Source organism: Mus musculus, chromosome 19, assembly GCF_000001635.26.
Source record: "Mus musculus strain C57BL/6J chromosome 19, GRCm38.p6 C57BL/6J".
Classification (NCBI taxonomy): Eukaryota; Metazoa; Chordata; class Mammalia; order Rodentia; family Muridae; genus Mus; species Mus musculus.
In genome coordinates, this window is record NC_000085.6 from 3,958,347 (window position 1) to 3,985,886 (window position 27,540).

The 27,540-nt window shown below is 52.0% G+C and overlaps 2 protein-coding genes and 1 long non-coding RNA gene across 7 annotated transcripts; 2 read left to right on the forward strand and 1 right to left on the reverse strand.

Annotated features, from left to right (window-relative positions):
- The first annotated feature begins 385 nt into the window (after positions 1 to 385).
- Positions 386 to 14,073, forward strand: Aldh3b3 (aldehyde dehydrogenase 3 family, member B3). Of its 5 annotated transcripts, none has more exons than XM_006531842.2 (10): positions 392 to 567; positions 5,493 to 5,655; positions 6,122 to 6,232; positions 6,471 to 6,591; positions 6,710 to 6,795; positions 6,908 to 6,989; positions 7,287 to 7,673; positions 8,026 to 8,192; positions 10,096 to 10,195; positions 13,975 to 14,073. In XM_006531842.2, exons 1-10 carry the CDS (start codon positions 530 to 532, stop codon positions 14,055 to 14,057), a joined length of 1,338 nt encoding a protein of 445 aa, XP_006531905.1. In that variant the 5' UTR covers positions 392 to 529; the 3' UTR covers positions 14,058 to 14,073. The 5 variants fall into 5 exon arrangements, with proteins under 5 accessions (XP_006531906.1, XP_006531907.1, XP_006531908.1 ...); NM_028545.2 differs by lacking the exon at positions 13,975 to 14,073 and adding an exon at positions 11,417 to 12,092 and having other exon boundaries at positions 462 to 567; XM_006531843.2 differs by lacking the exon at positions 8,026 to 8,192 and having other exon boundaries at positions 386 to 567; positions 13,975 to 14,054.
- Positions 13,982 to 23,319, forward strand: Aldh3b2 (aldehyde dehydrogenase 3 family, member B2). The gene is made up of 10 exons (NM_001177438.1): positions 13,982 to 14,267; positions 19,153 to 19,315; positions 19,715 to 19,825; positions 20,068 to 20,188; positions 20,307 to 20,392; positions 20,505 to 20,586; positions 20,884 to 21,270; positions 21,660 to 21,826; positions 22,346 to 22,445; positions 22,662 to 23,319. Exons 1-10 carry the CDS (start codon positions 14,230 to 14,232, stop codon positions 22,844 to 22,846), a joined length of 1,440 nt encoding a protein of 479 aa, NP_001170909.1. The 5' UTR covers positions 13,982 to 14,229; the 3' UTR covers positions 22,847 to 23,319.
- Positions 23,308 to 27,415, reverse strand: Gm52386. The gene is made up of 3 exons (XR_003952881.1): positions 26,793 to 27,415; positions 26,409 to 26,589; positions 23,308 to 23,488 (listed from the first exon to the last, which is right to left on the reverse strand). It is a non-coding gene; the product is annotated as a predicted gene, 52386 (long non-coding RNA).
- Between the last annotated feature and the right edge of the window lie 125 nt (positions 27,416 to 27,540).

The following is a 27,540-nucleotide window of genomic DNA, read 5'->3' on the forward strand; positions in this document are numbered from 1 at the left end:
TCGTAAGTGCCCCCCACCGGCCCCTCTCCCCCAACTGTATGCCTACCAGGTCTCCTCTAAAACTGTCAGGGCCCCTTCTTCTGCCCTGTGTGTGCCATTTGATCATAGGAAGTTGGAAATGTAGTTTTCTTGGTTAGCCAGACAGGGCCAGCCTGGTTGTGCATGTGTGTGAGGGCAGATGGTGACTTAGCCCGTGGGGGCTTTCTGGAGGAGATAGGATTGCTGGTGGAGCTCTGGTGAGATTTGCACCAAGACATTTTTCCTTCCAGCTTGCTTCCCAGCTGCCCTCCATGCCTTGGAAGCCTGCCCATCCTGTCAATCCAGTTCCCTTCAGTGGAGTCAGGGAAGAGTTGGCAGAGGAAGGGCGTGAGGTTTCAAAGCAGCTGCCCTGCGAGGACAGAATCACCATGCCATTAGGTGTGGGTGTAGGAGTGTGGTCCAAGGACACTTAGAGTGATTGGCAGAGGCAGAGGCAGAGGCAGAGCAGGAGCCAGCGGGATAGGAGAGGAGCTGTACATCTGGAGCCAGAATGTCCACCAAAGGCAAACACCCACGAGCAGATCAGGGGTAGGTACACCTGCTGAGAGGAGCCTTAGAACCAGAGAGCAGGGCCAATGGCTGACAGAAATCGGATGGGGAGGTCATAGGTCAGGGGAAGGGCCAAGAGCCCAGGGGTTGAGACCACTAAGGAGCCTAGAACTTCAGAGTGATAGGTGGACCAGGAGGCTCATGGCAGAGGTGGGGCCAGGGGGAGTGGGTGGTGGTCTTGATCTTCCTTGTTCTTCTGAGCTTCACAACCCTGTGAGAAGATAGGTTCCTGGAAGCACCCAGCTTGCTGGGGGTGGGGCAAGCCCTGTCTGTCCTGGTGGAGTTCCAGATGACATGAGGCAGCTTTGTGGGTCTATGGGGACCTGGTTGAACTGTGACCAGGTTGTTAAAAAGAAAGGGACTTCTTTGGAGACCAGCCCAGAGCTGAGTTTCTGGTTTCAAGTTTAAAAAGCCACAGTCCAGAGTAGGGCAGAGTAGCACAAACCTGTAATCCTAGCATTGTAGAAACTGAGGCAGGAGGATCCTGGACTCAAGAATTCAGTTATGTATTAAATTCTGTATCAAAAAAGCAAACAAAGACAGGCGTGGTGGCGCACGACTTTAATCCCAGCACTCGGGAGGCAGAGGCAGGCAGATTTCTGAGTTCGAGGCCAGCCTGGTCTACAAAGTGAGTTCCAGGACAGCCAGGGCTATACAGAGAAACCCTGTCTCGAAAAACCAACCAACCAAACAAACAAACAACCAAACAAACAAAAATGAGGCTGGGGGTGCATCTTAGCACAGACTGCTAGCCTAGTGTGCAAGAAGCAGCTGCTGTGGGTTGCCCTGGTGCTGTTAGTATGTGGTGTTAGCTCTGCTTCCTCAAGAGGGGTTGCAGTAGATCACTCAGGTGATGTCACAGGGCCTTTTCCCCGTGCTGACTGGTCAAAAAAAGGCTACAGCCAATGACTGGGCAGTGGAAGGGAAAGGTGGGTCTGGAGGTCTCAGAGGGAGAGGAGAAAGCAGGAGGGAGGGAGAGGGAGAGAGAGAGGGAGAGAGAGGAGGTGAAAGGAAGATGGAGCAGATCCACCGGGCCTGGCAAAGCTGCAAATAGCTGGGGAATAGATGAGTATAGTGATAGATCAGCCCAATCTAGGCATATAGCTTATAAATATAATAACTGGGTTCTGTGGTTTCTTATATGGGCTTATTGGGGTAAAAAATTACCGTAGCACCTAGCACTGCATAAATGGATCATGCTGACACAAGTTAGCCATTCCAGAACTTGGGAGGAAATGGAGGCAGGAAGATTGGGTTCAAGGTTATCCCTGGATGCATATCAAGTTGGAGGCCAGCCCAAGCTATTCATATAAGATTATATGTCAAGGGGAGAGAGAGAGGAAAGAGAGAGGGAGAGAGAGAGAGAGAGAGCGCGCTGGGGTTGGGGCATGTTCCTGTGTTTCCAGAACTGTGACATTCTTTTCTTTTTTTTTTTAAACATTTATTTAGTGTGTGTGTGTGTGTGTGTGTGTGTGTGTGTGTGTGTAGCAGCAAGAATGCGCAAGTGCTGTGGAATGCCTGTAGAGGGTGGGGATCAGAGCCCAGCCTGTGTGGGTTGTTCTCTCCTTTGACTGCGATGTGGAGCTTCAAACTCAGGTCATCAGGTTTTGTGGTCACTTACTGAGACAGCTTACCGATGGGAAGTGTCTTTTTTTTTAAGATTCATTTATTTTATTTATATGAGTACACTGTAGCTGTCTTCAGATACACCAGAAGAGGGCACCAGATCCCACTGCAGATGGTTGTGAGCCACCATATAGTTGCTGGGAATTGAACTCAGGACCTCTGGAAGAGCAGTCAGTGCTCTTAACCGCTGAGCCGTCTCTCTAGCTTGAAGTGTTACATTCTTATTGTAGAAAATCTTGAAGCTTCTGAAAGGTGTTAATGATAAATGGTGTGATCCTAGCACATAGGAGCAGAGACAGGAGGATTGCTACAAGCTCAAGGTTACTAGAGAATACCAGGTAGCTAAGGCTGCATAGTGAGACCTATCTCTACACACACACACACACACACACACACACACACACGCACACGCACACGCGCACGCACACGCACACGCACACGAGCACATGTCCACACCCGTGCATGTAAGGCTGAAGAGATGACTCCGTGGGTAAAGACCTTGCCACACAAGTATGAAGGCCAAAGTTCAGATCTACACTCAAGAAAAAGCCGAGTAGGCAGTGGTGGCGCATGCCTTTAATCCCAGCACTCGGGAGGCAGAGGCAGGCAGATTTCTGAGTTCAAGGCCAGCCTGGTCTACAGAGTGAGTTCCAGGACACCCAGGGCTACACAGAGAAACCATGTCCAAAAAAACAAAACAACAACAACAACAACAACAAACCTCTAAGCCCCCACCCCCCAAAAAAAAAACCAAAAAAGGAGAAAAAAGCCCACACGTTAATCCACTGCTCAAACGTCAGACAAAGGGCGAGGACCGCTGAGACTGCCTAACGAACCCAGCCAAATCCGTGAGCTGTGGCAGTAGGAGACCCTCCCTCAGTAAACAGAGCAGACCATTGGAGAAAGCACTCAGCTTTACCCTGCAGCCCCCACACACGCACTTGTACATACACATGAGCTCACATACATTTGGACACATACACCATGGACTGCACATAGGCACATGACCATGATGTTAGTGAGAGAAGAGATCTGTTGGGTCCTTGAGGTCTATTGGCCAGCAGCCACTGTGAGTAGGACAAATCAGCTGGCCTCTTGGAGCCTTGGTGTCCTCATCCTTACAATGGGGTAACAGTAACTGCCGGGCACTGTTATCCCACGCAGGAAGGGTAAACGTCGCTCTTCCTCCCAGCCTTGTTCCCTGTTGCATGTGGTGTGCACAGAATCCACCCTGGCTCCCCGTGAAGCAGGTCCCATCAAGACAACTGTCCCTGCTACACCCCATTTCTCACACTCTGCACCCCGAAGCCTTTGCCCCGCTGCTCAACATCCACAGTGCAGTGTCCCTGTGTCTTCACTGCAGTTAGAGCCTGCATGACATGACAGCTCTCTGGCCTGCCTCCAGAGATGCCGATGCTGCTGATCCTGTATAATTACAGACTCGTGCTATGTAACTGACATGTCAGTCAGTGACAGTCAGCGTGCACAACAGTAACCCTACAGATTATAACAGAGCGGAGTGGAATAGGCTGCCCCACATTAAGGAGCCCCAGGGACCTTACTACATCCCAGCTTCAGTCCCAGGGAGGCAGTAGGAAGGATGGACACTGTTAGAACCACAGGCAATGTGACCAGGAGCTCATGGAGCCTGGGCAGGGGCACTGTGAGGGCTGGTGACATGGTGACATGGCACCCCAGAAGGAGCTCTAGGGCATACAGTCTAGGCCAATTGTTCCAGTTGTCCAGGGACTAGGGAACCAAGTAGCCCCAGCCAGGCCCAGGTCCTCCAGGGAGTCCCTGCAGGGAATAGCCCCTGGTCTTCCTGGCTAGGGGTCTAGGTGGGGACTCCCCTAGTTCTGACTGTAAGGAACGAGGGCTTGTGTCCCCATGCAGGCCTGACAGGAGGTGAGTCTGCTCAGGGACAGCCCTGCAGGCCCTGAATGTGGAGGCCTCAGTTGGGAAATCAGTTGCTCTGTCTGTCATGGGGAAGAGAGCAAGTCTGCACTCTCCTGTCTCCCCACATTTCTCAGCTGGGACAGCCCCTGAGAGCCTGGAGTGACTGTTCAATTTAGCCTCTTGTTCTTAATAGGCTCTGCCTAAGAGTTCTGTCCACAGGGGGCGCTGTCCTGAGAGTCCTATCAACAGGGGGTCCTGTCCTGAGAGTTCTGTCCACAGAGGGCAGCGTCCTGAGAAGATAGATTACTGGAGAGATGTGATGTTTAAGCCTGGCAGATACTGTCATCCATTGTATGTGAGGATGAGGAGACTGAGATGCAGAGACCCACTGTCCCTACAGGAGCTCTACTCCAAAGTCTTGTAGCTGTCCACTGTGGGGCACTGTCCTGATTTAAACTCTGTTCACAGGGAGTGCTATTTCAAGAGCTCTAATCACAAGCCTCTGCTGGCATTAGAGGAACTCTATCCATAGGGGATGCTGTACACAAGGGTGTGTGTCTGGCTTTCAGCGAAGAAGGTGATGGACTGCTGAAGCCCAGGGGAAGATACAGATGCTGATGAGAACAGGGCCTAAAGGGCACACAGTAGGGATACTATTCCTCTGCTCCCTCCAAGGGCCATGACCAGGTCTCAGCATGGGCAGCTCCCGACTACACAGATGCAGAGCTCACACCTGTATTCACTCAGGTCAACACAACAGCTAGACAAGGGTACAGGTACACACCCACACCCACACATCCCCCACACCCACACACATGCACACCCACACACCCGCAAACACAGGCACGCACGCGCACACGGGTGCGCACACACACACACACACACACACACTTCCACAGACTCAGAATACAGATGCTTGTTTAGACACATAAAGACACAAGGACAGAGGCACTCATTTGCACATGGGCATACAGACAGCAACAGCTATAAAAGATGAGTCTTGCAGGTTGGCTCATACTTTTCTTTTCAGCTGTGTGGGAAGTAGAGACAGGATGATCAGGATTTCCCAGGTCACTTCTAACAATATAACAAACACTTCGGAGGCCAGCACGAACTACGTGAGACCTTGTCTCAAAAAAACAACCAACCACACAACCACACATAACAGCAAACATACAAAACACACCAAGAACAAGACAAGCGCTATGTCCACCAGCGTTCAGAAGCACTCAGCACCACTGCAGTGCCCAACCTGCCAGGTCACTGGAGAGAAGCCCATGGAAGGCCACAAGCTTCTGGAGGCGGCACGGGCCATGGGTGATTAGAGTGTGTCTTAATGACGGTGTCAGTCTCAACCACTCAGTTAATTGCCCGTATTTCAGGACGGACCCTTTTGAAGAAAAGCTACAGAGGCTGAAGGAGGCCTTCAACACAGGGAAGACAAAGACGGCTAAGTTCAGGGCTGAACAACTGCAGAGCCTGGGCCGCTTCCTGCAGGACAATAGCAAACAGCTTCATGACGCCCTGGATGGAGACCTGGGCAAGGTGCTGTGAGGGTTGGGGATGGGGCATGCATCCTTGGACACACAGAGGTGCTGTTCTATCACTCCCGGGCTAGCCATATCCTTTCTGAGATCAGGAGTCCCTAAGGAGAGTCATACACGGCAAGGTATGTGCCCAAAATGTGTGCCCAAAATGTCCTGTGTATTTCTTCCCTGCCTCCTGCAGAGTGCAGTATTAACTCGGGGAACACACACACACACACACACCCTTCCCTTGAGAGCCAGCTTCATGGCTGTTCTTGGGTAACAAATAGGGAAACTGTGACACTTGGGTTAAGTCACTTACCTAAAGTTACAAGACCAGGCAGTGACAGGTCAGAATAGCAGTCCCCATGGGAGCACCGTGCTTCCCTTACACTGTGTTATATACATGCTCAAGGGAACTGTCCCAAGCCCTATCCAAACAGTAGGCCCAGCCCAGCCTTGAACCTGACTTCCTTACCCCACAGTCAGGCTTCGAGTCAGACATGAGTGAGATCATTCTGTGCGAGAATGAGGTGGACCTGGCCCTCAAGAACCTGCAGACCTGGATGAAGGATGAGCCTGTGTCCACCAACTTGGTGAGTCCTGTTGGCTGAGGGATGGTGAGTGAAGGCAAAAGTGGGGTGGCAGGGCACGGGGCAGCCTGCCCCAGGCCCATTCCTGCCCTTGAGTCCAAAGTAAGCCAGTCTTCTCATGTGGAGACTCCATCACCCAGGCAGTGGTGTGTGTGTGTGTGTGTGTGTGTGTGTGTGTGTGTGTGTGTGTGTTAGGCGGGCTCTTACTCATCTGGCACCTGACTATGGTTCTGCATCCTAGCTCACCAAGCTGAGCACAGCTTTCATCCGGAAAGAGCCCTTTGGCCTGGTGCTTATCATTGCACCCTGGAATTATCCTGTGAACTTGATGATCATACCTTTAGTGGGGGCCATTGCTGCAGGTGAGTGGGGTTCTGAGCCCTCCTAGTCTGATGAGTCTTCCCAAAGAAGGCTTCCAGAGGTCCAAGAAGTGTGCAAGCACCAGCCTCCCCTCACTACTTCCCCACTGGCTCCTGGCAGGAAACTGTGTGGTGCTGAAGCCATCAGAAATTAGCAAGAACACAGAGAAGGTGCTGGCAGAGCTGCTACCCCAGTATCTGGACCAGGTGAGCATGGCTTTGCCTGTCAAGCAGCTGGCACACCCACACCCCTGTGCTGGCCAGTGGGGAGGTCCTCCTGCCCTGAGTCTGCCTCCTGAGCTGTCTTCCTGCCTTGTAGAGCTGCTTTGCTGTGATGTTGGGAGGACCCGAGGAGACCGGGCAGCTGCTGGAACACAAATTTGACTATATCTTCTTCACAGGTAAGGAGAGCCCTGTCCAGGACCTGGGGTAGGGGGACAGCAGATAATATGGTGCAAAAGCATTGTGGGTAAGGCCATAGGCCGGGGAGGGGATGAATCAGGAGGTGGAGGTGTCCCTGAGGGTGGCTCTCCAGGCCCTCTGAGAATCTTGGAGATTGGCTTCTGGGTGGTCAGGATGGAGGCAGACTCTAGGAGGTAGGTGGAACAGCCCAGAACTTGGGTTGAGAAAGGTCTCTGTGGCCAGGGGAGGCCAAAGGTAATGCTAGTTGACCAGGTGCCTCTTGACCATGTTCTCAGGAAGTCCTCGGGTAGGCAAGATCGTCATGACTGCTGCTGCCAAACACCTGACACCCATCACCCTGGAGCTGGGGGGTAAGAACCCCTGCTATGTGGATGACAACTGCGACCCCCAGACAGTGGCCAACCGTGTGGCCTGGTTCCGCTATTTCAATGCCGGCCAGACCTGTGTGGCCCCCGATTATATCCTGTGTAGCCAGGAGATGCAGGAGCAGTTGGTGCCTGCCCTGCAGAATGCCATCACGCGTTTCTATGGAGATAACCCACAGACCTCCCCCAACCTGGGCAGAATCATCAACCAGAAGCATTTCAAGAGGCTCCAGGGATTGCTGGGCTGTGGCCGTGTGGCCATCGGTGGCCAGAGTGATGAGGGAGAGCGCTACATTGGTGAGTCTCCTGTCCCTGACCCTGGCACACAGCCCACCTGGGCTGAGACCCTTCATACTGGAGGCACCTTTCTGGACCTAAAGTCTGAGTCCTCAACTGAGTTCTAGCTTTTGGTGGTAGGCATCTCCTCACTGTGTTTCTTGGTCTGTGACTCCTCAATTCCAAATAGCTGTCCCAGGACTCAAACCCTCTATTGTCCCATACCTCATAAGGTCAAAATTCATTAAATCTTGAGTCCTCATAGCTCAGACCCTGAGATTCCCTATCCTGGAGAGCAGGCTCTCCCTGTCACAGCCCGATCCCTCTGCAAGTCCTGCCTGTGGAGAGGCTGAGTCTATTCCTGAGTCTGCAGCCCCCACAGTGTTAGTGGACGTGCAGGAGACAGAGCCCGTGATGCAGGAGGAGATCTTTGGGCCCATCCTGCCCCTGGTGACTGTGAGAAGCCTGGATGAAGCCATCGAGTTCATGAACCAGCGGGAAAAGCCGCTAGCGCTTTATGCCTATTCCAACAACGCAGAGGTGGGTGCAGTTTCCAGAAGTGGGCTATGGCATAGGAGGCAGCAGAGAGCACAGCATAATCACAGAATTTCAGGCATGGTGGCTTCTTAGGCTCTGTCCTTGCCCTCCCTCTTAGGAGGCACTGAGGTCCCCTCCCATATGCTATCCAGACCATACTGGTTTTCCTGGGCACCACCCCTGGCTGAACCAAGTGTTCCCCCACTCCCACCCCACCTGCCGCTTTTTTTTAAAGATGAGGTCTTATATAGCTCAGGCCTCATACCCACTTGTAGTTGAGATAGCTTCAAACTCGTGATTCTCTTGCTTTCACACTCATAGTAGGGTGATAACACAGGTTCACACCATTCCTGGTTTCAGGAGCTAAGAAAGCTCTGCCAACACCCACACGCCCTCAACACTGGTGTTGTAAATACACTTTTTATTTGAGAATACATTTATGGAAAAGCCACAAAGGCGATAGATTTCCTGTGTATCCCACACTCAGTTGCCCCATGACACAGGGCCAGGAACCTCAGGAACCAGGATGTCTTGCTGGCCACAAGCAGCTCTCTGGCTCACAGGTAGCTTTTACCTCCAGGGCAGTCTCTCTGGAAAACCTATGTCTTTTATTGAATTGAGAGGAACCAAGAAACTGGGGTGTTGCAAAGAACCAGGAAAGGACCTCAAATTTCACCACTGCTGGCCCTGCACCCGTCCCCCTCCCTCTATGCAGCCTGTGCTTTCGATCCCACTGGGCTTCAGCCTGTGCAGCCAGATCTTTGCAACACCCCCGTTTCTTGGTTCCTCTCAATTCAATAAAAGGCATAAGCTTTCTAGAAAGATAGCCCTAGATATAAAGGCTGCCTCTGAGTGCCAGAGAGCTGCTCATGGCTAGAGAGATTAGTAATCACTTGGGCAAGGCCTTGTCTGTCAGCGTCTCTGCTGGGAGCTGTCACACCACTTCCTGAGTGTTGGGGCAAGCATCTAGCTGACCTCTAGGGAGGTGGGAGATGCTACACATCTTCAAAGGATGCTAATCCTTAGGCTACTGCAGTTATGGTCCCAACTCCAGGGGGCAGAGGATTTCTCCCAGAGCCATTTATCTAGACAGTGTGTGTCCAGGGGGCAGAGGATTTCTCCCAGAGCCATTTATCTAGACAGTGTGTGTGTGTGTGTATGTGTGTGTGTGGTATAGTTTGTTTTGTTTTCTGAGGCAGGTTCTTGTAGATTAGGTTGGTGTGATGAATTCCCTATGTAGCTGATGACAACCTTTAACTCCTGAGGACAATGTCAGGCTGATAAGCCCAAACTTGACCTTATTGGCCCAAACTCGCTCCATAAAGGCGTTCACTTCTCTCTCTCTCCTTTCTTTTCTTTCTTTCTTTCTTTCTTTCTTTCTTTCTTTCTTTCTTTCTTTCTTTCTTTCTTTTTTCTTTTTCTTTTCTTTTCTTTCTTTTTTTTTTTTTTTTTTTTTTTTTTGGTTTTTGGAGACAGGGTTTCTCTGTGTAGCCCTGGCTGTCCTGGAACTCACTTTGTAGACCAGGCTGGCCTTGAACTCAGAAATCTGCCTGCCTCTGCCTCCCACTGCTGGGATTAAAGGCCTGCGCTACCACCACCCAGTCTCTCTTTTCTTTCTTGAAGAAATGTCTCAGTTATAATAAGCCTCAGCAGCCCGCTCATCTCCCTCCCCTGGGAAACCTCCATGACCACCTGGTACCTGACTTACTATGCTTTCCCTCTGCCTGCCTCTAGCCTCAGGCTATGTTAGGACTATGTCCCAACACCCTGCTAGGGCCACTCACAGGCAGACACACAGGGAACAAGTTCCCAGCGTCAGGGTCCAGGAATCTATCCTACCAGAGCCCCCTTGGCCCTCACTGAAACAAGGTCCGTCCAGGAGTGCTTTGCATCTTTTCTCTCCCAGGTCATCAAACAGGTGTTGGCCCGGACCAGCAGCGGGGGCTTCTGTGGGAACGATGGCTTCATGTACATGACCCTGTCCAGCCTTCCTTTTGGAGGAGTGGGTAGGTAGCAGCAGAGCTCTGCCCTCCTGGGCTGACCCCCTACCTGCATCCCCATCCTGCTACCTGACCACATTAACTGCAGAAGATGTGCCCCCTTCTCAGTGCCCAGTGCAGCAGGTGGGAGCATAAGGCCCTCCCCACTGACTGTCCAACTAGCCTGCCTCTCTCCCACCTCCCTACAGTCTGTGGTGGAAATCTTGTGTGGGTGAGGACCAAAGAGGTTGTTTTGTGCATTTTAAGAAAGCCCACCTGTAGCTGCCAGCCACTGAGCATCCTGACTTTCATCAAGCAACACTTGTCCTCTGCTGCCCATCCCCCACATGGCTGTGGGTGTTTTCTAATGACGGGGCTGCATACTTGCCTCTTCAGCCTTCCCATGTCCCCGTGAACATAGGCCTGGGGACTTCCACTTCCAGGATGCCTGGAATGTTGAAATGCAAGCCCCACAGACAGAGGTGACCTTGGCAACCACTTTCCCTCTGAGCCCACCTCATTACTGAAAGGCTATCCTGTTCCCTCCACCCGGTAACTTTCAGTGGTGGAATGAGTGACAGATGAGCCTGGTCCCTCTTGGTCTGTCTAGAGGACCTGCTCCCATCTCTCTCCCTCAGTTTTGTCTGCTGTGGCAGCCACTGAGCTTGGTCCTAACATGTCACCGACGGCCAAGGCTCTTGTCCCCAGGACTGATTCCTTTGGGCTTTCATTCACAACATTCATCTGGCTGACTCCACAACCCTCTGGCCTCTTTCACCCCAGAAACCCCAGCTTATGGCCCCCTACTTTACCCAAACCATTCCCCAGAACTCTCCTGGCTGGATCCTTGTCCCTTCCTAGACAGTGGGAACTCTGTTGAGTCTGAAGATTCACTTAATTTGTAGCACAGCCCTAGAAGGAGGATGCCACCATCACAGAAGACAGAGGCAAAGTCACTTACTCAAGGTGGCACTGCTATTCAGGACAGAGCTGGGATCCGTCCCCCACCCCCACCTCAGCAGCCTGGGTTCAGAATATAACCCATCAGTCACTGTCTGCTTACTCTGCACCAACACCTGGTTAGCTGCTGCTGGGGCTGGCTCAGGGCTCAGCATTTTGCACACAGTTCTTTATTTACCCCACTGAGGAAACAGAGGCTCAGATAGCCTCCCTGTCAGAGCTAGGTCTGTGCGATATCGTCTCAACTGTCCACTGAAGGCCTAACCCTATGTCCTATGCTGCCCACAGGATCGAGTGGGATGGGCAGGTACCACGGCAAGTTCTCCTTTGACACCTTCTCCAACCAGCGTGCCTGTCTGCTGAGCTGCCCTGGGATGGAGAAGCTTAATGGCCTCCGTTACCCGCCCTATAGTCCCCGTAGGCAGCAGCTGCTAAGATGGGCTATCGGCTCTGAGAGCTGCACCCTTCTGTAAACACCACACCGACTCCTCTCTCCTGCTGCCCTGCCCCAACCTATTTAAGCTTTCATCTGCTTCCAAGTCCCCAGTGGTTCCTGAAAGGCGAGTGCCTAGTCCAGCCTGTGAACACCCCATTTCTGGAATTTTTTCTGAGCTACCTGTAGCCAGGCATGACATGTAGATGGCTGGTCCAGCCCCTTCTCATAGCATAGCACCCTCAGCAGCCTTCCAACCTTCTGCTTAGACAGAGAAGCCCCCTCAATAAGTTTGGGCAGATCTAGTGACTAAGGGGGACTTACTTTGTCAGATCGTAACAGGATCCCAAAAGACAGAGCAGTTGCTCACAACTCCATCCACACCTGGAGGGTGGCTTTGTCCCACCTGAAGTGACATGACCATGGACCCAGATCAGATTATTTGGTGGAATCTGCCTGTCTGAAGTGTGTTCATTAGTTGCTTTCCTGTGACTTCTATTAAATGTCCTGATACGGACAAGTTCAAGAGGGAAGGATTCTCTTGCAGCTCATGGTCAGAGGATTCAGTCAGCTTCAACATCTGATGAAGTTAAGGATCTTGCCAAGATCCTGGCAATCCATTCAATGCTCACTTCAGTCACAGGTGTCATCCTCAGAGAGAAGCAGAGGGTGAGGATGTAGTTCAGTTGTATTTTGTCAAGTGTGTGTGAGGCCAGGAGAAAGGAGAAAGGTGATATGGGGTGATGTGTCTTAAGACAAAGGTTATGTAAACACAGGAGGAGACTGGAGAGGTGAGACTACAAACCAGACACCCGGAGCTGGAAGAGGCAGGTGGCTCCTCCCCCACAGGCTCAGGGGACAGGCCTCAGCATATTTTGTTTTTGTTTCTGTTTTTGTTTTTGTTTTTGTTTTTTTTCCTCTCTGAGGCAAGGTCTTGGTATGTAATCTTGGCTGTTCTGGAACTCATGGCAATCCTCCTGCCTGAGCTTCCCAAGAACTGGAACTACAGGTGTGAGATACCACACTCAGCTTGGTTATGGATTTGTGTCTTCAGTGTTATGAGAGAACACAGCTCTGCTGTCTCAGCCACTTTGGGATATTTGTCTCCTCAGCCTGGCATAGGACAGAGCAGGGTACAGGAAGCTCCCTAGTGGTTTGATTTCACACTCTGCCCATTGCTCTCAGGGTCATGACTGTGTGGGGTCCTCTCTGGTTTAGTTTTCTTTAAAATGTATCACTAGTGAGTTAGGTTTCACACAGCCTGTAGCCCACACACAGTGTAGCTTTGCAACTGAGGGTGGGAAGTCATCTTTGGGACCCACCTGATGCTCTCGGGAAGGCCACCCCGTGTAAGCCATCCTGTGTCCCTGCCCCCGTTCCTACTGTGCTCCCTTCCTGGGCCCATGGACACTGAGCTCTGACACTAGCAAAGATTCGTGGGCCAGAGCTTTGTACTGTGCTGTGGCTCCTAATGGCTGAGCTCCAACCACAAGGAGAGGTTATGCCAGACACCCACTGGCAAAGACACCCTCTCTTCAACCCTGAACTGGGTGTGTGTTTGATGCCTGGGTCAGGGAGGGGTGGGGCATAGGGTCTGGTCACCAGTGAGGGACAGTGGCAGGGCTCTGTCTCCTGCTTCTTAGACCCTAGGAGGTACTCGGTGAGGTACAGAAACACTGGGAGCCTCCAGTGCCGCAGCCCCAGACACACAGCCAGAAGCTGTGAGCTGTCTTCTCACTCCCAAGAGAGTGTCTCAGAAATCATGATACTAAAGGGCTGGGAGATTGCTTGGTGGTTAACAGCACTGGCTGCTCTTCCTCAGAACCTCCATTCAGTTCCCAGCACCCACATGGCATGTCACACTATCTATGACACTACTTCCAGGGGATCTGATGCCCTCTCTGACCTCTGTGGGTTATCAGGCATACATGTGGTGCACAGATACATGGTAGAAAACCACACACATGTGCACACACACACACACACGCACACACACATTTATGACATTAAGCTCAAAGAGGTTAAATAATTTGACTAGATCTCACATGTAAATAGGAAATAAATAATTTCCCCCATTGAAGCAATCCCCCTGCCTGCAAAGTCTCCTCCACAACTGCCAGTGCCCTTTTCCCTACTCCATGTGTGTCATTTAGTCACAGGAGAGTGGAAATAAAAGTCCCAAACCTTTTTGCTCTAGACAGGAACACTGTCATTGTGTGTGTGTGTGTGTGTGTGTGTGTGTGTGTGTGTGTGTGAGAGAGAGAGAGAGAGAGAGAGAGAGAGAGAGAGAGAGGAGATGATTTAGCCCCAGGAGGCTTCCTGGAGGAGGTGGTATCGATGTCAGGAAACTGACGAGGTTTGTCTTCACCTTTCACCCCCATGACTTTTCTCCTCACTAGCTGACTCCTTTCAGCTTCTCCAGAACATTCAGACGCACAGAGAAGCCCGTACAGCCTGCCATTCCGGTTCCCTAGAGCTGTGCCCAGGAGGCAATGAGGGAGGGAAGGCGTGGAGTTTAGGAGACAGCTGCCCCACCCACCACCTGTTAGAGCTTCAAGACCAGGCGCTGCACTGCCAGATAGGGCAAGGCAGTGTGACCCCACCTAGAAGGATCGGCAGAGGCAATTGAGAGCCTGGCTACAAGAGTTGCTGCACATCTGGAGCCAGAATGTCTGCTGCAGAGACAGGCTCGGAGCCCTCTCAGGGGTAGGTGGGGCCTCTGGAACTGGTGGCAAAGGGGCCTCAGTACAAAAAAAAAGGCCCTGGGTGGGGGACGGATGTGTTGGGAATACAGATGTGTTGGGATACGGAGTCACGGGTGAGGGGCAGGGCTAGGAGCTGAGGGTTTGAGACCAGCAGTGAGCCTATGTCATTACAACAGGACAGCCTAGGTCATTACAACTCTACAACAGGACCGGAGGCCTAGGTCACAGGTACACAATCATCTGCCTGCTTCTTCTGAGCCTCACGTTCCTGTTACATATAAGAAACACCCAAGAGTCTCAGGACGAGGGGCAGACCTCATCCTGTCTGGAGAAGCTCCATGATGCTAAGGTGGCAGCCGCACAAGCAGATGGAGACCTGGCAAGGGACATTAGAGCTGCCACCAGGATCAGAAAGGAGGGGACCTCTTGGGAGGCAAGATCAGAGCTGAGAAGTTTGTCTGTCTGTCTGTCTGCCTACCTGTCTGTTTGAGTCAGGGTCTCACTGTGTAGCCCTGGGGGTTCTGGAATTAACTGTGTAGACCAGGCTGGCCCCAAACTCACAGAGATCTGTTTGCCTCTGCCTCTGGAATGCTGGTGAGCATTACCACACCCAATCCAGTTTTAGGTTTAAAAAGCTATGTTACCAGTGGGGCTCAGTGGTTTTTGCCTGTCATCTCAGCTCTCTAGATGTTGAGGTAGGAGAAGCATGAGTTCAAGGACAGCCTAGACTGCGTAGTGAGAAAACAGGGGCGTTGTGGATGACAGAAGGCTTGCCTAGAGTGCATGAGGCTCTGTTTCTGATCCCCCAGGACTGAATAACTGAGTGTAACTGCACATGTCTATAATCTCAGCACTTGGGAGGTAGGAGTGAAAGCATGAGGGTCAAGGGTTCTAGGTCATCCTTTGATAGATAACAAATTCAAGGCTACACAAGATCCCATCATCATCCCACCCCCATGCCGAGTGTGATGACCCCAGCACTCCAAGGCAGAGGTAGGTGGCGCTCTGTGAGTCTGAGGCCAGCCTGGTGTACATGGAGTGTGCCAAGCCAGCCAGAGCCACATAGTGTGATGCAGTGTCATTAAAAAAATAGTGTTGCTCACTGTGGCTCTGGAAACATTACATTCTCTTGGAAAATCTGGAAGCAACTGAAAAGCATAGAGGAAAGGATAAAAACCATGTGCCTAGAAGCTCAGCATGGTGGCACACATGTCACCTCCATACCCAGAAGCAGGGGGACTGCTTCAAGTTGAAAGTTACAGAAAGAGTACCTGGCCAGCTAAGACTGTGCAGTGAGATCCTGTTCCCATCACCACTTCCACACACCTGCCTCACATCAAGCAAAAGCAGCTGGGCATGAAAGCTGGGAAGCCGCTGTTGGCAGAGACAGGGATCCCCCTTGGTTGCAGTGACTAGAGCAGCTCAAGGAGTGAGGTCTGGACTCAGCTTCCCAGCTTTCATGCCCAGCTGCTTTTGCTTGATGTGAGGCAGGTGTAAGGACTGATGTCAGCTTACAGATCAGAGACCATCACTGAGGGAAGTCAATGTTGGTGCTAACTCAAAGCCAAGGAAATACAACAGAAACCACAGAGGGCTCTGCTTTCTGATTAGCACACAGGCTTATTCTCAGCAAGCTTTCTTACACAGGCCAGGACCACCTATCTAGGGAATGGTGCCACCCACAGTGGGCTAGGCCCTTCTGTATCCACTAACAATCAAGACAATTTCACACAGGCAAATCTGGTCTGGGCAATCGCTCCTTTGTGACTCCCTTCTCAAGTGACCTTAGGCTGTGTCAGATTGACAGTCAAAGCAAACTGGGAAAATCAGCTGGACTCTTTGAGCTTCACTTTCTCATCCTTATTATGGAGTAATGATATGTATTACAAGGCTTAGATAAGATGAGACATGCCACCCCTCTTTCTAAATGCCAGTTCTGCCTTCCTTCCAGCCTTGTTCCCCGTTGCATGTGGTGTGTATCCACCCCGGCTCCCCATGAAGCAGGTCCCATCAAGACAACTGTCCCTGCTATACCCCATTTCTCACACTCTGCACCCCGAAGCCTTTGCCCCGCTGCTCCACATCCACAGTGCAGTGTCCCTGTGTCTTCACTGCAGTTAGAGCCTGCATGACATGACAGCTCTCTGGCCTGCCTCCAGAGATGCCGATGCTGCTGATCCTGTATAATTACAGACTCGTGCTATGTAACTGACATGTTAGTCAGTGACAGTCAGCGTGCACAACAGTAACCCTACAGATTATAACAGAGCGGAGTGGAATAGGTTGTCCCACATTAAGGAGCCCCAGGGACCTTACTACATCCCAGCTTCAGTCCCAGGGAGACAGTAGGAAGGATGGACACTGTTAGAACCACAGGCAATGTGACCAGGAGCTCATGGAGCCTGGGCAGGGGCACTGTGAGGGCTGGTGACATGGTGACATGGCACCCCAGAAGGAGCTCTAGGGCATACAGTCTAGGCCAGTTGTTCCAGTTGTCCAGGGACTAGGGAACCAAGTAGCCCCAGCCAGGCCCAGGTCCTCCAGGGAGTCCCTGCAGGGAATAGCCCCTGGTCTTCCTGGCTAGGGGTCTAGGTGGGGACTCCCCTAGTTCTGACTGTAAGGAACGAGGGCTCGTGTCCCCATGCAGGCCTGACAGGAGGTGAGTCTGCTCAGGGACATCCCTGCAGGCCCCAGGGGAGGGGGACCTAAATGTGGAGGCCTCAGTAGGGAAATCATCTGCTCTGTCATGGGGAGGAGAGCAAGTCTGCACTCTCCTGTCTCCCCACATTTCTCAGCTGGGACAACCCCTGAGATCAGCCTGCAGTGGCTGCTCAATTTAACCTCTTGTTCTTAAGAACAGTCTCTGTCCTAAGAGTTCTGTCCACAGGGGCACTGTTTTAAAATTCTGTTCAATGCCAGGGTTGAGGGGTGTGTGGTGGGGTGGGTGGTGGTGGAACTGTTGTGAGAGTAGCTTTCTCCACAGAGAAGCGCTGCCTGCAGAGATGTGTGTCTGGATGTCTTTAATTAGGATGTTGGCTGCTGATGTTCAGGGAGGATATAAGTGTCAATGGGGTAGAACCTCAAGGGTATTGAGTGAGGTGCTGTTCCTGTCCCTCTCAGGGCTGAGAGCAGGTCCCAACTGATATATTTTGTAATGCATTGACATGATACAGAGGGAGGGGTGCCATGCTGAAGCTCCTCCCCCCTTTGCAGGTATTAGCTGGGTGTAGTATGAAATGAAGTTTATTTGGGACATGGGAATGGAGTCTGGGGAAGTGAGTAGAGAAAGAAAGGGGACAGAGGACAGAAACTGAAAGGAGAAAGAAAGGAAGAGGCTGGCCAGAAACACATGGAGAGAGAGATGAGAGAGAGAGAAAGAGAAACCTGAACAGTCTTTAATACATGAGTCAGATTCATACCTGGCTGTTGCTAGGTAACTATTGGGCGGAGCCTAGAGGAAATGCTAACACCAACAGTGCTGCTCCTGTTCACACATTCAAAGCAACACCCATTCCCACCCAACTCACAACACAAGACGCTTGTGTACAGACACTCAGGTGTGAAGAAGCACCCACTGACAGAGAGAGATGCCTTACATGTATGTAGACACTTGAAAATGGGCTCACATGAATACCAACACACAAGCACATGCATACACAGCCATATCAATATCAGCTTCATAGTTGGAGGCAAGCCTGGGCTACTGTTATGTGGCAAAACTTTTCCTGGGGTGACAGAACACATATATCTACTCACCCCAGACAGGAATCCCATAACAAACCAAAGTATGGTTACCACTAAAATCCAACCTGAGGAAACAATAACTTTACAGCTTACTTACAGGAATATGGGAGAGGGGGTCACTTACAGGAGCAGAAATAACTCAAAGACAGCTGCCTCACCAAGGCCCAACCCAGCATGGGTGACAGCTCCCAAAATCTGGAAATCCCACTCAGGAGGCAGAAGCAGGCAGATCTCTGTGAGTTCAAACCTGGTCTCCGGAGTGAGTTCCTGCACAGCCAAGGGCTACACAGAGACACGCTGTCTGGGGGTGGGGGTGGGGAGCTGGGGAACTAAGCACACTGCACTACCTGCAGGCAACTCAGGGGTGGGGAAAAGGCCTTTCCAGGTGGCTCCATTGGTCTCAGTCTCCTCCCGGCAGAGCTGCTCCTCCTACAGTGTTCTATGGAAAGGGGCTATACTCATTTCCACCTATGATGGCAGGGACTCACAGAGAGAGAGAGAGAGAGAGAGAGAGAGACAGAGAGAGAGAGACAGAGACAGAGACAGAGAGAGAGAGAGAGAGAGACAGAGAGAGACAGAGAGAGAGACAGAGAGAGAGAGAGGCTGAGGTACATACGTAGCCACTTGAGCTTTGGTGACCTGTGATCGATTGCCAAGGAGAGAACCGACTACAAATCTGACCCCTGACCTTCACACACACATGGTGTGAGTGCCTCTCTTCACACCCAATAAAAAAATAAGATTTAAAAGAAAAAAAGAGGGGGGTGGGTATGGAGGACCTTTGGGATAGCATTGAAAATATAAACGAGGAAAATACCTAATTAAAAAAAAAAGAAAAAAAGAGGGAAAATTATGAAATTATTTATTTCAAACAACTACAAACAAAAAGTCATAAAAATAAAACGAAAATCAGAAATACACAGTAACCGCATGTGCATACAACTCCATTATGTGGCCACTGGTCCCTATGGTCTTTGGGGGGGAATATAAACCTCGGGGTTGGAGGATAGGGCTGGGGAGGATGGGAAAGTAGATTATGGCTGATGTGTACTGGGAGGCTGCCTTGGCCCTGAGGCTGATGAAGCTCTCCCCCAAGGTTGACAGGAGCACAAACTACCAATGAACACTGTCCCATCCTGCAGGGCAGGCCCCTCTGAGGCCACACTGCACAGCCTGCGGGAGGCCTTCAATGCAGGGCGGACTCGGCCTACTGAGTTTCGGACTGCACAGCTGCGGAGCCTGGGTCGCTTCTTGCAGGAAAACAAAGAGCTGCTGCAAGATGCACTGGCTAAGGACGTGGGCAAGGTACTGTATGGGGGATGAGTGGGGCATCTAGATGGGACAGCTGTGCCCTTCCCAAGCTGGGCCAAATCCTTTGTGACATCTGTGCCCTTGAGGAGGAGCAAGTATCCCAGTTTATTTAACCCTTGCTCTATGCACAGACTGCAGCATTAGCTAAACACAGCTAAACACACGGAACACCCCCTGAGGGGCCAGCATAACAGCTTAACAGTTGTTACCAAATTGGGAAACTGAGGCACTCAGCATAAGTTGCTTGCCCAAAGTCTCAGAAGAGGCAGCTGCAGTTCAGGATTAGCCCCATGGGACAACCACACTGTTTTTATAAGCTCAATGTAATTGTCCCAAGCCCTATCCAAACAGTAGGCCCAGCCCAGCCTTGAACCTGACTTCCTTACCCCACAGTCAGGCTTCGAGTCAGACATGAGTGAGATCATCCTGTGCGAGAATGAGGTGGACCTGGCCCTCAAGAACCTGCAGACCTGGATGAAGGACGAGCCTGTGTCCACCAACTTGGTGAGTCCTGTTGGCTGAGGGATGGTGAGTGAAGGCAAAAGTGGGGTGGCAGGGCACGGGGCAGCCTGCCCCAGGCCCATTCCTGCCCTTGAGTCCAAAGTAAGCCAGTCTTCTCATGTGGAGACTCCATCACCCAGGCACTGGTGTGTGTGTGTGTGTGTGTGTGTGTGTGTGTGTGTGTGTGTGTGTGTGTTAGACGGGCTCTTACTCATCTGACACCTGACTATGGTTCTGCATCCTAGCTCACCAAGCTGAGCTCAGCCTTCATCCGGAAAGAGCCCTTTGGCCTGGTGCTTATCATTGCACCCTGGAATTATCCTGTGAACTTGATGATCATACCTTTAGTGGGGGCCATTGCTGCAGGTGAGTGGGGTTCTGAGCCCTCCTAGTCTGATGAGTCTTCCCAAAGAAGGCTTCCAGAGGTCCAAGAAGTGTGCAAGCACCAGCCTCCCCTCACTACTTCCCCACTGGCTCCTGGCAGGAAACTGTGTGGTGCTGAAGCCATCAGAAATTAGCAAGAACACAGAGAAGGTGCTGGCAGAGCTGCTGCCCCAGTATCTGGACCAGGTGAGCATGGCTTTGCCTGTCAAGCAGCTGGCACACCCACACCCCTGTGCTGGCCAGTGGGGAGGTTCTCCTGCCCTGAGTCTGCCTCCTGAGCTGTCTTCCTGCCTTGTAGAGCTGCTTTGCTGTGATGTTGGGAGGACCCGAGGAGACCAGGCAGCTGCTGGAACACAAATTTGACTATATCTTCTTCACAGGTAAGGAGAGCCCTGTCCAGGACCTGGGGTAGGGGGACAGCAGATAATATGGTGCAAAAGCATTGTGGGTAAGGCCATAGGCCGGGGAGGGGATGAATCAGGAGGTGGAGGTGTCCCTGAGGGTGGCTCTCCAGGCCCTCTGAGAATCTTGGAGATTGGCTTCTGGGTGGTCAGGATGGAGGCAGACTCTAGGAGGTAGGTGGAACAGCCCAGAACTTGGGTTGAGAAAGGTCTCTGTGGCCAGGGGAGGCCAAAGGTAATGCTAGTTGACCAGGTGCCTCTTGACCATGTTCTCAGGAAGTCCTCGGGTAGGCAAGATCGTCATGACTGCTGCTGCCAAACACCTGACACCCATCACCCTGGAGCTGGGGGGTAAGAACCCCTGCTATGTGGATGACAACTGCGACCCCCAGACAGTGGCCAACCGTGTGGCCTGGTTCCGCTATTTCAATGCCGGCCAGACCTGTGTGGCCCCCGATTATATCCTGTGTAGCCAGGAGATGCAGGAGCGGTTGGTGCCTGCCCTGCAGAATTCCATCACGCGTTTCTATGGAGATAACCCACAGACCTCCCCCAACCTGGGCAGAATCATCAACCAGAAGCATTTCAAGAGGCTCCAGGGATTGCTGGGCTGTGGCCGTGTGGCCATCGGTGGCCAGAGTGATGAGGGAGAGCGCTACATTGGTGAGTCTCCTGTCCCTGTCCCTGTCCCTGGCACACAGCCCACCTGGGCTGAGACCCTTCATACTGAAGAGGGCCGTGTTGGACCCTGGTTGTCAGCCTCAGCATGACTCCTTGCATCCTTAAGTTAACCTATTTTTGTGCTATAACTGCACCTAAGCCTGTGACTCCTCAATTACAACCCTAGGTCCCACAGCTTTAGACTCACTGAGCTGGGACCCCAGGTGTCTGGGCTCAGATTTCCATTTGTTTTCCATTGTCCCAGGAGGTCAGGTCCCTGGACACTCAGACCCTGGAATCCTGAGGTTCAGATCCTGAGTGTGCCCAGTCTGGAACTTCGTTCCCATCCTCACCATGACAACAAGCAAGGCTGTATCTCCCTTTGTCCTCAGCCCCCACAGTGCTGGTAGACGTGCAGGAGACAGAGCCCGTGATGCAGGAGGAGATCTTTGGGCCCATCCTGCCCCTGGTGACTGTGAGAAGCCTGGATGAAGCCATTGAGTTCATCAACCGGCGGGAGAAGCCTCTGGCGCTGTATGCCTTCTCCAACAACAACCAGGTGGGGCCTCTTGGGGCTGGGCCACAGAGTGGGTGAAAAGGGGACAGACTGGTCACATCCACTGCTTAGGGCATTAGACTAATGCTGCAAAATTTAGCAGATAGCCTGGTTCCATTGAATACTGCACAAAGACACATGAAGACAGGCACAGGCAGGGCCACAGGTGCCAGGTGTCCTCTGCTGGCAGTAAGAGGCGTTCTAGGGAGGCCCCTCCCCCTTCTAAGCTGTGCAAAATTCCTCATAAGCCAAGCTCCTATGAGATTGAAGGACAACACCATAGAGGACCTCACAGGCAGTGCTTGCCTCGCTGCAGTGGGGATCCAAGCTCTTTCAGTTATAACCTTCTCATGCTTTTAATAATAGGCCTTGTAAAGTGCGCCCCCTAGTGAGTGCTTAAAATAAGGCACTGCTCAGTGTAAGGAGGAGCTGGGGGAGGCAGTGCAGAAGGGAGGACTCTCTATTCCCCGGTGGACTGTCAGAACTCACCCACCAACCTTTGCTCACTTCCATCTCTTTCAGGTGGTGAATCAGATGTTGGAACGCACCAGCAGCGGTGGCTTTGGAGGCAACGATGGCTTCCTCTACCTGACCCTACCAGCTCTGCCTTTGGGGGGAGTTGGTGAGTTCCTGCCCCCTCTTTCCATCCCAGAAAGTTCTTTGCTACTCCACTTGGATCCAGGCTCTGGGTCTCTTATGGCCTCAGGTTCCCTATGTATAAATCGTTCTTTGATTGCCCTGCGTTTCTCTGAGCTCCCTTGCAAGCTTTGAGCTTCCCAGGCTGGCGAGCGGGGCTGCCCAGGTGCTGCCCTCACACTCTCTCTGTGTGTCCTTGCAGGCAACAGCGGGATGGGCAGGTACCATGGCAAGTTCTCCTTTGACACCTTCTCCCACCATCGTGCCTGCCTGCTGCGCAGCCCTGGGATGGAAAAGCTTAATGACCTCCGTTACCCGCCTTATGGTCCCTGGAACCAACAACTGATAAGCTGGGCCATAGGCTCCCGGAGCTGCACCCTCCTGTGAATGCCACCTTGACTCCTCTCTCCTGCTTCCCTGCCCCAACCTACCTGAGCTTTCAGCGGCTTCCAAGTCCCCAGTGGTTTTTGAAAGGCAGGTGTCTGGCCCAGCCTGTGAATACCCCACTTCTGGAATGTTTTCTGAATGTACCCGCAGCCAGGCAGATGTATACCCCTTTCCATAGCACAGCATCCTCAGCAGCCTCCTGCTCTTCTGCTTAGACAGAGAAGCCCCCTCACCAAGTTTGGGCAGATCTGGTGACTAAGGCAGACTTAATTTGTCAGATCGTAACAGGATCCCAAAAGACAGAGCAGCTGCTCACAACTTCATCCATACCTAGAGGGTGGCTTTGTCCCACCTGAAGTGACATGATCATGACCTCAAATCAGAATTACTGGTGGAATCTCAGTGTGTTCATTTGTTACTTTCCTGTAGCTTCTATTAAATGACCTCACATGGGCAAATTCAGGGAGAAAAGATTTACTGTTGGCTCATGGCACCAGAAGGGGCAGACATGACATTATAATGGTAGTTCATAGAATGGCAAGCCAAGAAACAGCATGAATAAGAAGGAAAGCATGGTTGATTAGTTATGTCTGTTCTGGATCCGGCAGGAGTGTGTAATATGTACTGGCCACATCTCCGCTCCTAGAAAGATATAATGAGAGGTTGAATATGAAATTTGAAACTCGGGGATAAAGAGGTAGCTCAGTGGCTAAAAGCACTGGCTGTTCTTTCAAAGGAATTGTTCCCAGCACCCACATGGCAGCTTACAATCATCTCGAACTCCAGTTCCAAGGCATCCAACACCCTCTTTTGCCTCAGCAGGAATCAAGCACACATGTGATGTGCAGATATACATGTAGGCAAAACACTAATACATGGAAAATAACAAAATCTTTAAAAGTGGAGGCTTTGGACTGGGTGTGGTGGCATATGCCTTGAATCCCAGCAGAGGCAGAGACAAGTGGATCTTTGTGACCTTTGTAAGGTTAGCCTGGTCTACAAAGTGATTCCAGGGATATGTAAAGACCCTATCTCAGCAAACAAAAACTGAAGGTTTTATCTAAACACGGGGAAACCGAGGCCTTGAGTCAAGACAGAATTGTGTTAAGCTCATGGAGGATGGCGGGGGCAGTGCTGAGGGACAGCTTTGTTGAGGGCTGGAGGCTGGGTAGACAGGATGCCTGGGCCCTGAGATTGGCCCCTTGTTTTTCCCTGGTCCCCGCCCTGGAGCCACTTCCAGTTCCCAGCCTTGGCTATTGGGCTCCTCATCCTTAGACTCTCAACAAACCTGAGCTCGTGGCCTGCAGTTGAGAAAATTAAAGAAGTGTGGTGTTAGAAATTTGGGGTGATGGAGTCTCTAGAATGGTACATAGGGGACACAGCAGAGGCACATAGCAGGGGCTTATAGGTGATTGAGAAGAGAACGATAAAGAGAGGAGGTACCTGCTTGTGTGGATGATGGCTGACCGGATGAGATGGTCAGATGATGAGAGTGGTGGACAAGTGCATGGGGACAGGTGAGTGGCAGGTTTGGGAGCCACCCTGGGGCTCCAGTGGGGTCATGTGGGACCAGCTGTAGGTGCTGGGCCCACAGTGGTCATTAGGTACTAGGGAGGCCATAAGAAAGTAGACAATACAGGTGCATCTTCCTTCACTCATCCCAGGGCATTCGGTTAGTAAGAAGAAGCCATAGGACAGCTCTGGAGTGAGAGATGAAGGGACTGACGACAGAGAAGGTGATGGAAAGGCAGAGCGTACAGCAGGACCCCAGCTGTGGAGTGGGAGGTCATGTCTGATTGTAGGCAGGATTCAGGTAGAGGCATATATCTGTGTCAGACCATGGCAAGCAAGTGGCCTCCTGCCCTGTGTGGGCTGTGTTAGTGTTTTGTTTTGTTTTGTTTTGACAACTTGACATAAACCAGAGTCACTTGGAAAGAGGAAACCTCAACAGAAAAAAATATCCCCATCAGATTGGCCTGTAGGCAAGTCTGTGGGTCCTTTTCTTGATGAATAAGTCTCATGGAGAAGGCCCAGCTTGCTGTGGGTGGTTCCATCCCTGGGCAGTTGGTCCAGGGGTGGGTAAGGAAGCAGGCTTCCTTACAAGCTATGGGGAGCAAGCCCATAAGCAGTACTCCTTCATGGCTTCTGCTCCAAGTTCCTGATATCAGGTTCCTGTCCTGACTTTCTTCAGTGATGGATTTGTGTAGCCCTGTCAACCCTTTCATTCCAAGGAGCTCTCGTCATGGATCCTTTATCACCGCCTCATTTAAAAGCAGGATGCTGTCCCCTAAGCTGTTACAGCTTCAGCTCCTGACAGGCAGCACCAAGTTCTGAAAGTCTGACCTAACACAGTGAAGAGGCAAAGGCAGAGCTGTTCCCTGTGTGTGTGGGGTGGGGGTGGGGTGGGGTGGCGTGCCTGCGGACTCAGAGGGTTCTCAATGGCCTCCGGAGGACTACAAAGAGATGTCTCAGGTTTCTCTGCCCCAGCATGGCCTGAAGTCTATTCCTATCCAAGCATTTGTTCTCTAGAAAGCAGACACAAGAGGACAAAAGCCAGCTCTGTCTGCTCGTCTTGTCCCCAGTAGACAGCCAGAGTTGTCCCTGCCTGGTTCCTGAATCGAATTAATAAGGCAGTTGCGGAAGGGCTGAGGGGCAGAGAACAGTCACCGCTCAGCTGCCTCCTCTCTCTCCCTCCCCTCAACTAGCCATGCATCCCTTGAGAAGAGAGAAAGTGTCCCCACGAAGACATCATCAAACCCAGGTCCTGGACCTTGGTCAGTCCACACGTGGCCTGGCCACAAGCCTCCTGGTCAGTCCACATGTGGCTTACTTTCCAGGTCTCCATTTCCAGTTGGGCCCTCACCCTTCTCAGGTGTGGTGCTGGCTAGATTCCTCTCCACACCCCTTTCCCATCTCCCCAGGGCCTTTCTTCCCCACTTCTCCAGGTGGAAGCCATGTGGTCTCTTGGCTGGTCCCTGGCACAGCCTCATGGGTCCTTCTTTTCCTGGCTCAGTCCCCAGGGCTGGCTTCCACACAGCATCCAAAGCTTTTTCAAAGCAAGACAAAGCTGACTGTCACCTACCAGCCCTGGGAGGAAAACACCAGGCAGATGTTGTAAGCCCTACATGACACACATGACACACGCTCATGTCCCCAGTGTCACTTTGGGATTCACTCAGGGAGATAGCAGGTCATTTGTGAAGGACAGACAGAGATGGGAGTCTGGAGAAGAGCTGGTAAGACAGTGGCCAGTGTCATTTCTTGAGGGCTCAGCAGACCAGGCACAGGGAACAAGGCTGTCAGACTTTTACCAAGATATGACAGACAGGCCAGAGGAGCTGAGCAGACAAAAGGAGCCACAGCCTGATCAGGAGAGTGGAGGATCAAGCCTGGGACTTCAAACCCCCTGGGTCCATGATTCTCAGGCATGGATCTCAGGCCACAGACCCTCTTGGATCAAGATTTACAGCTTAAGGGTGTGGTGGCAGTAGATTAGTTCAGATGCATTTCTGGGCCTCAGTTTCCCTAACTAGAGAGATGCTGGGCTCCAGCCCTCGCTCACCTTGGGATGTTCTTGCTCTCCCGTACTCCCCACTGCTGTCTTGAGCTCAGGGCTGCCTCACCCTCACTTCCCATGTAAGGCCCAGGGAACACGCTTCCTCTCTCCAGGTGACACAGCTTGTCAGAAGCCATCTCTTTCCTCAGGGGTCTAACTCACTGTGGCCTCCACAGAGCTGAACCTCCTGGCAGGAAGGAAGGAAGCTGAACCCTCCCACCCCCCATAAACAGCCAAGTTGCAAAGCAGTTCCTATTTGCAAGGCCCTATGGGAGTCATCAGGACCCCAGCAGCTGGAGTGGTGGTGGTTGGGGGGGGGGGGCTTCAGACTGACCATCAAGGCTTCAGGCTGGAGCAGGGCAGGGTCCCTGAAGGAGACAGGGTACTCACCCCCTGCCACCTGCAGGGCTTGGTAAACAGCCCCAAGAGCTGTTGACAAAAGATTCATGGCCTTCTGCATAGGCTTTAGGAAGGTCTCGACCCTCTCTCCGCTGACGCCTCAGACTGCAGAAAGGGCGCCCAGGGCCACACTGCACGCTTCCAGCTCTTCGCCAAAGGACAGCTGGCAGGCCTCGTGAGAACAAAGGTGAGCCACAGGGCTCCACTGTCCCCACAGTGACAGTGCCATGGGGTGGGGGAGGGTAAGAGAGCAGACTCAGGCTAGAGTGTGATCTAAGCAGCTCTGATAAGGTTGCCACCCAGAATGTCCAAACTGTCTTGTAAGCTTGGACCTACAGCGAGAGTGATTTAGTTCCTGCCGGATGTCAGGACATCCTGAAACACAAGGCCTGACCTTGGAGGCCAAGTGCAGTCAGTAGGCATAGTTAATCCGATGGTTCAGTGGGCTGCATGGCTCACTGCCTCTCTCCTCAGCGACCTCTGAACAGTGCTTGCCTCCTGCCAGAGGACAGCTGAGCTCAGTAGGAGGGACAGCTGAGGGTCAGGGAACCAGGACTTCCCCAGGACCCCCACGGAGGTCTCAGGGAATGGAAAGGATCACTCTGTCTTCCAGTTCCAACTGTCCCCTGTGTTCAGTGTACCCTTTGCTCCTCTGCTGAGCCTCAGTTTCCACATCTGTAGACTGGGCCTGAGGGTTGTTTTCCAAAGCAGAGTAAACAAAGTCATTTCAGTTACAGTG

Coding starts and splice junctions, on each gene's coding strand:
- Aldh3b3 (NM_028545.2), top strand. CDS start 530: ATGTCCACCAAAGGCAAACACCCACGAGCAGATCAGGG. Junction 6,592..6,709: donor AGTGGGGGCCATTGCTGCAG/GTGAGTGGGGTT, acceptor GGCTCCTGGCAG/GAAACTGTGTGGTGCTGAAG. Junction 10,196..11,416: donor CCTTCCTTTTGGAGGAGTGG/GTAGGTAGCAGC, acceptor TGCTGCCCACAG/GATCGAGTGGGATGGGCAGG.
- Aldh3b2 (NM_001177438.1), top strand. CDS start 14,230: ATGTCTGCTGCAGAGACAGGCTCGGAGCCCTCTCAGGG. Junction 19,316..19,714: donor TGGCTAAGGACGTGGGCAAG/GTACTGTATGGG, acceptor CTTACCCCACAG/TCAGGCTTCGAGTCAGACAT. Junction 22,446..22,661: donor TCTGCCTTTGGGGGGAGTTG/GTGAGTTCCTGC, acceptor GTGTCCTTGCAG/GCAACAGCGGGATGGGCAGG.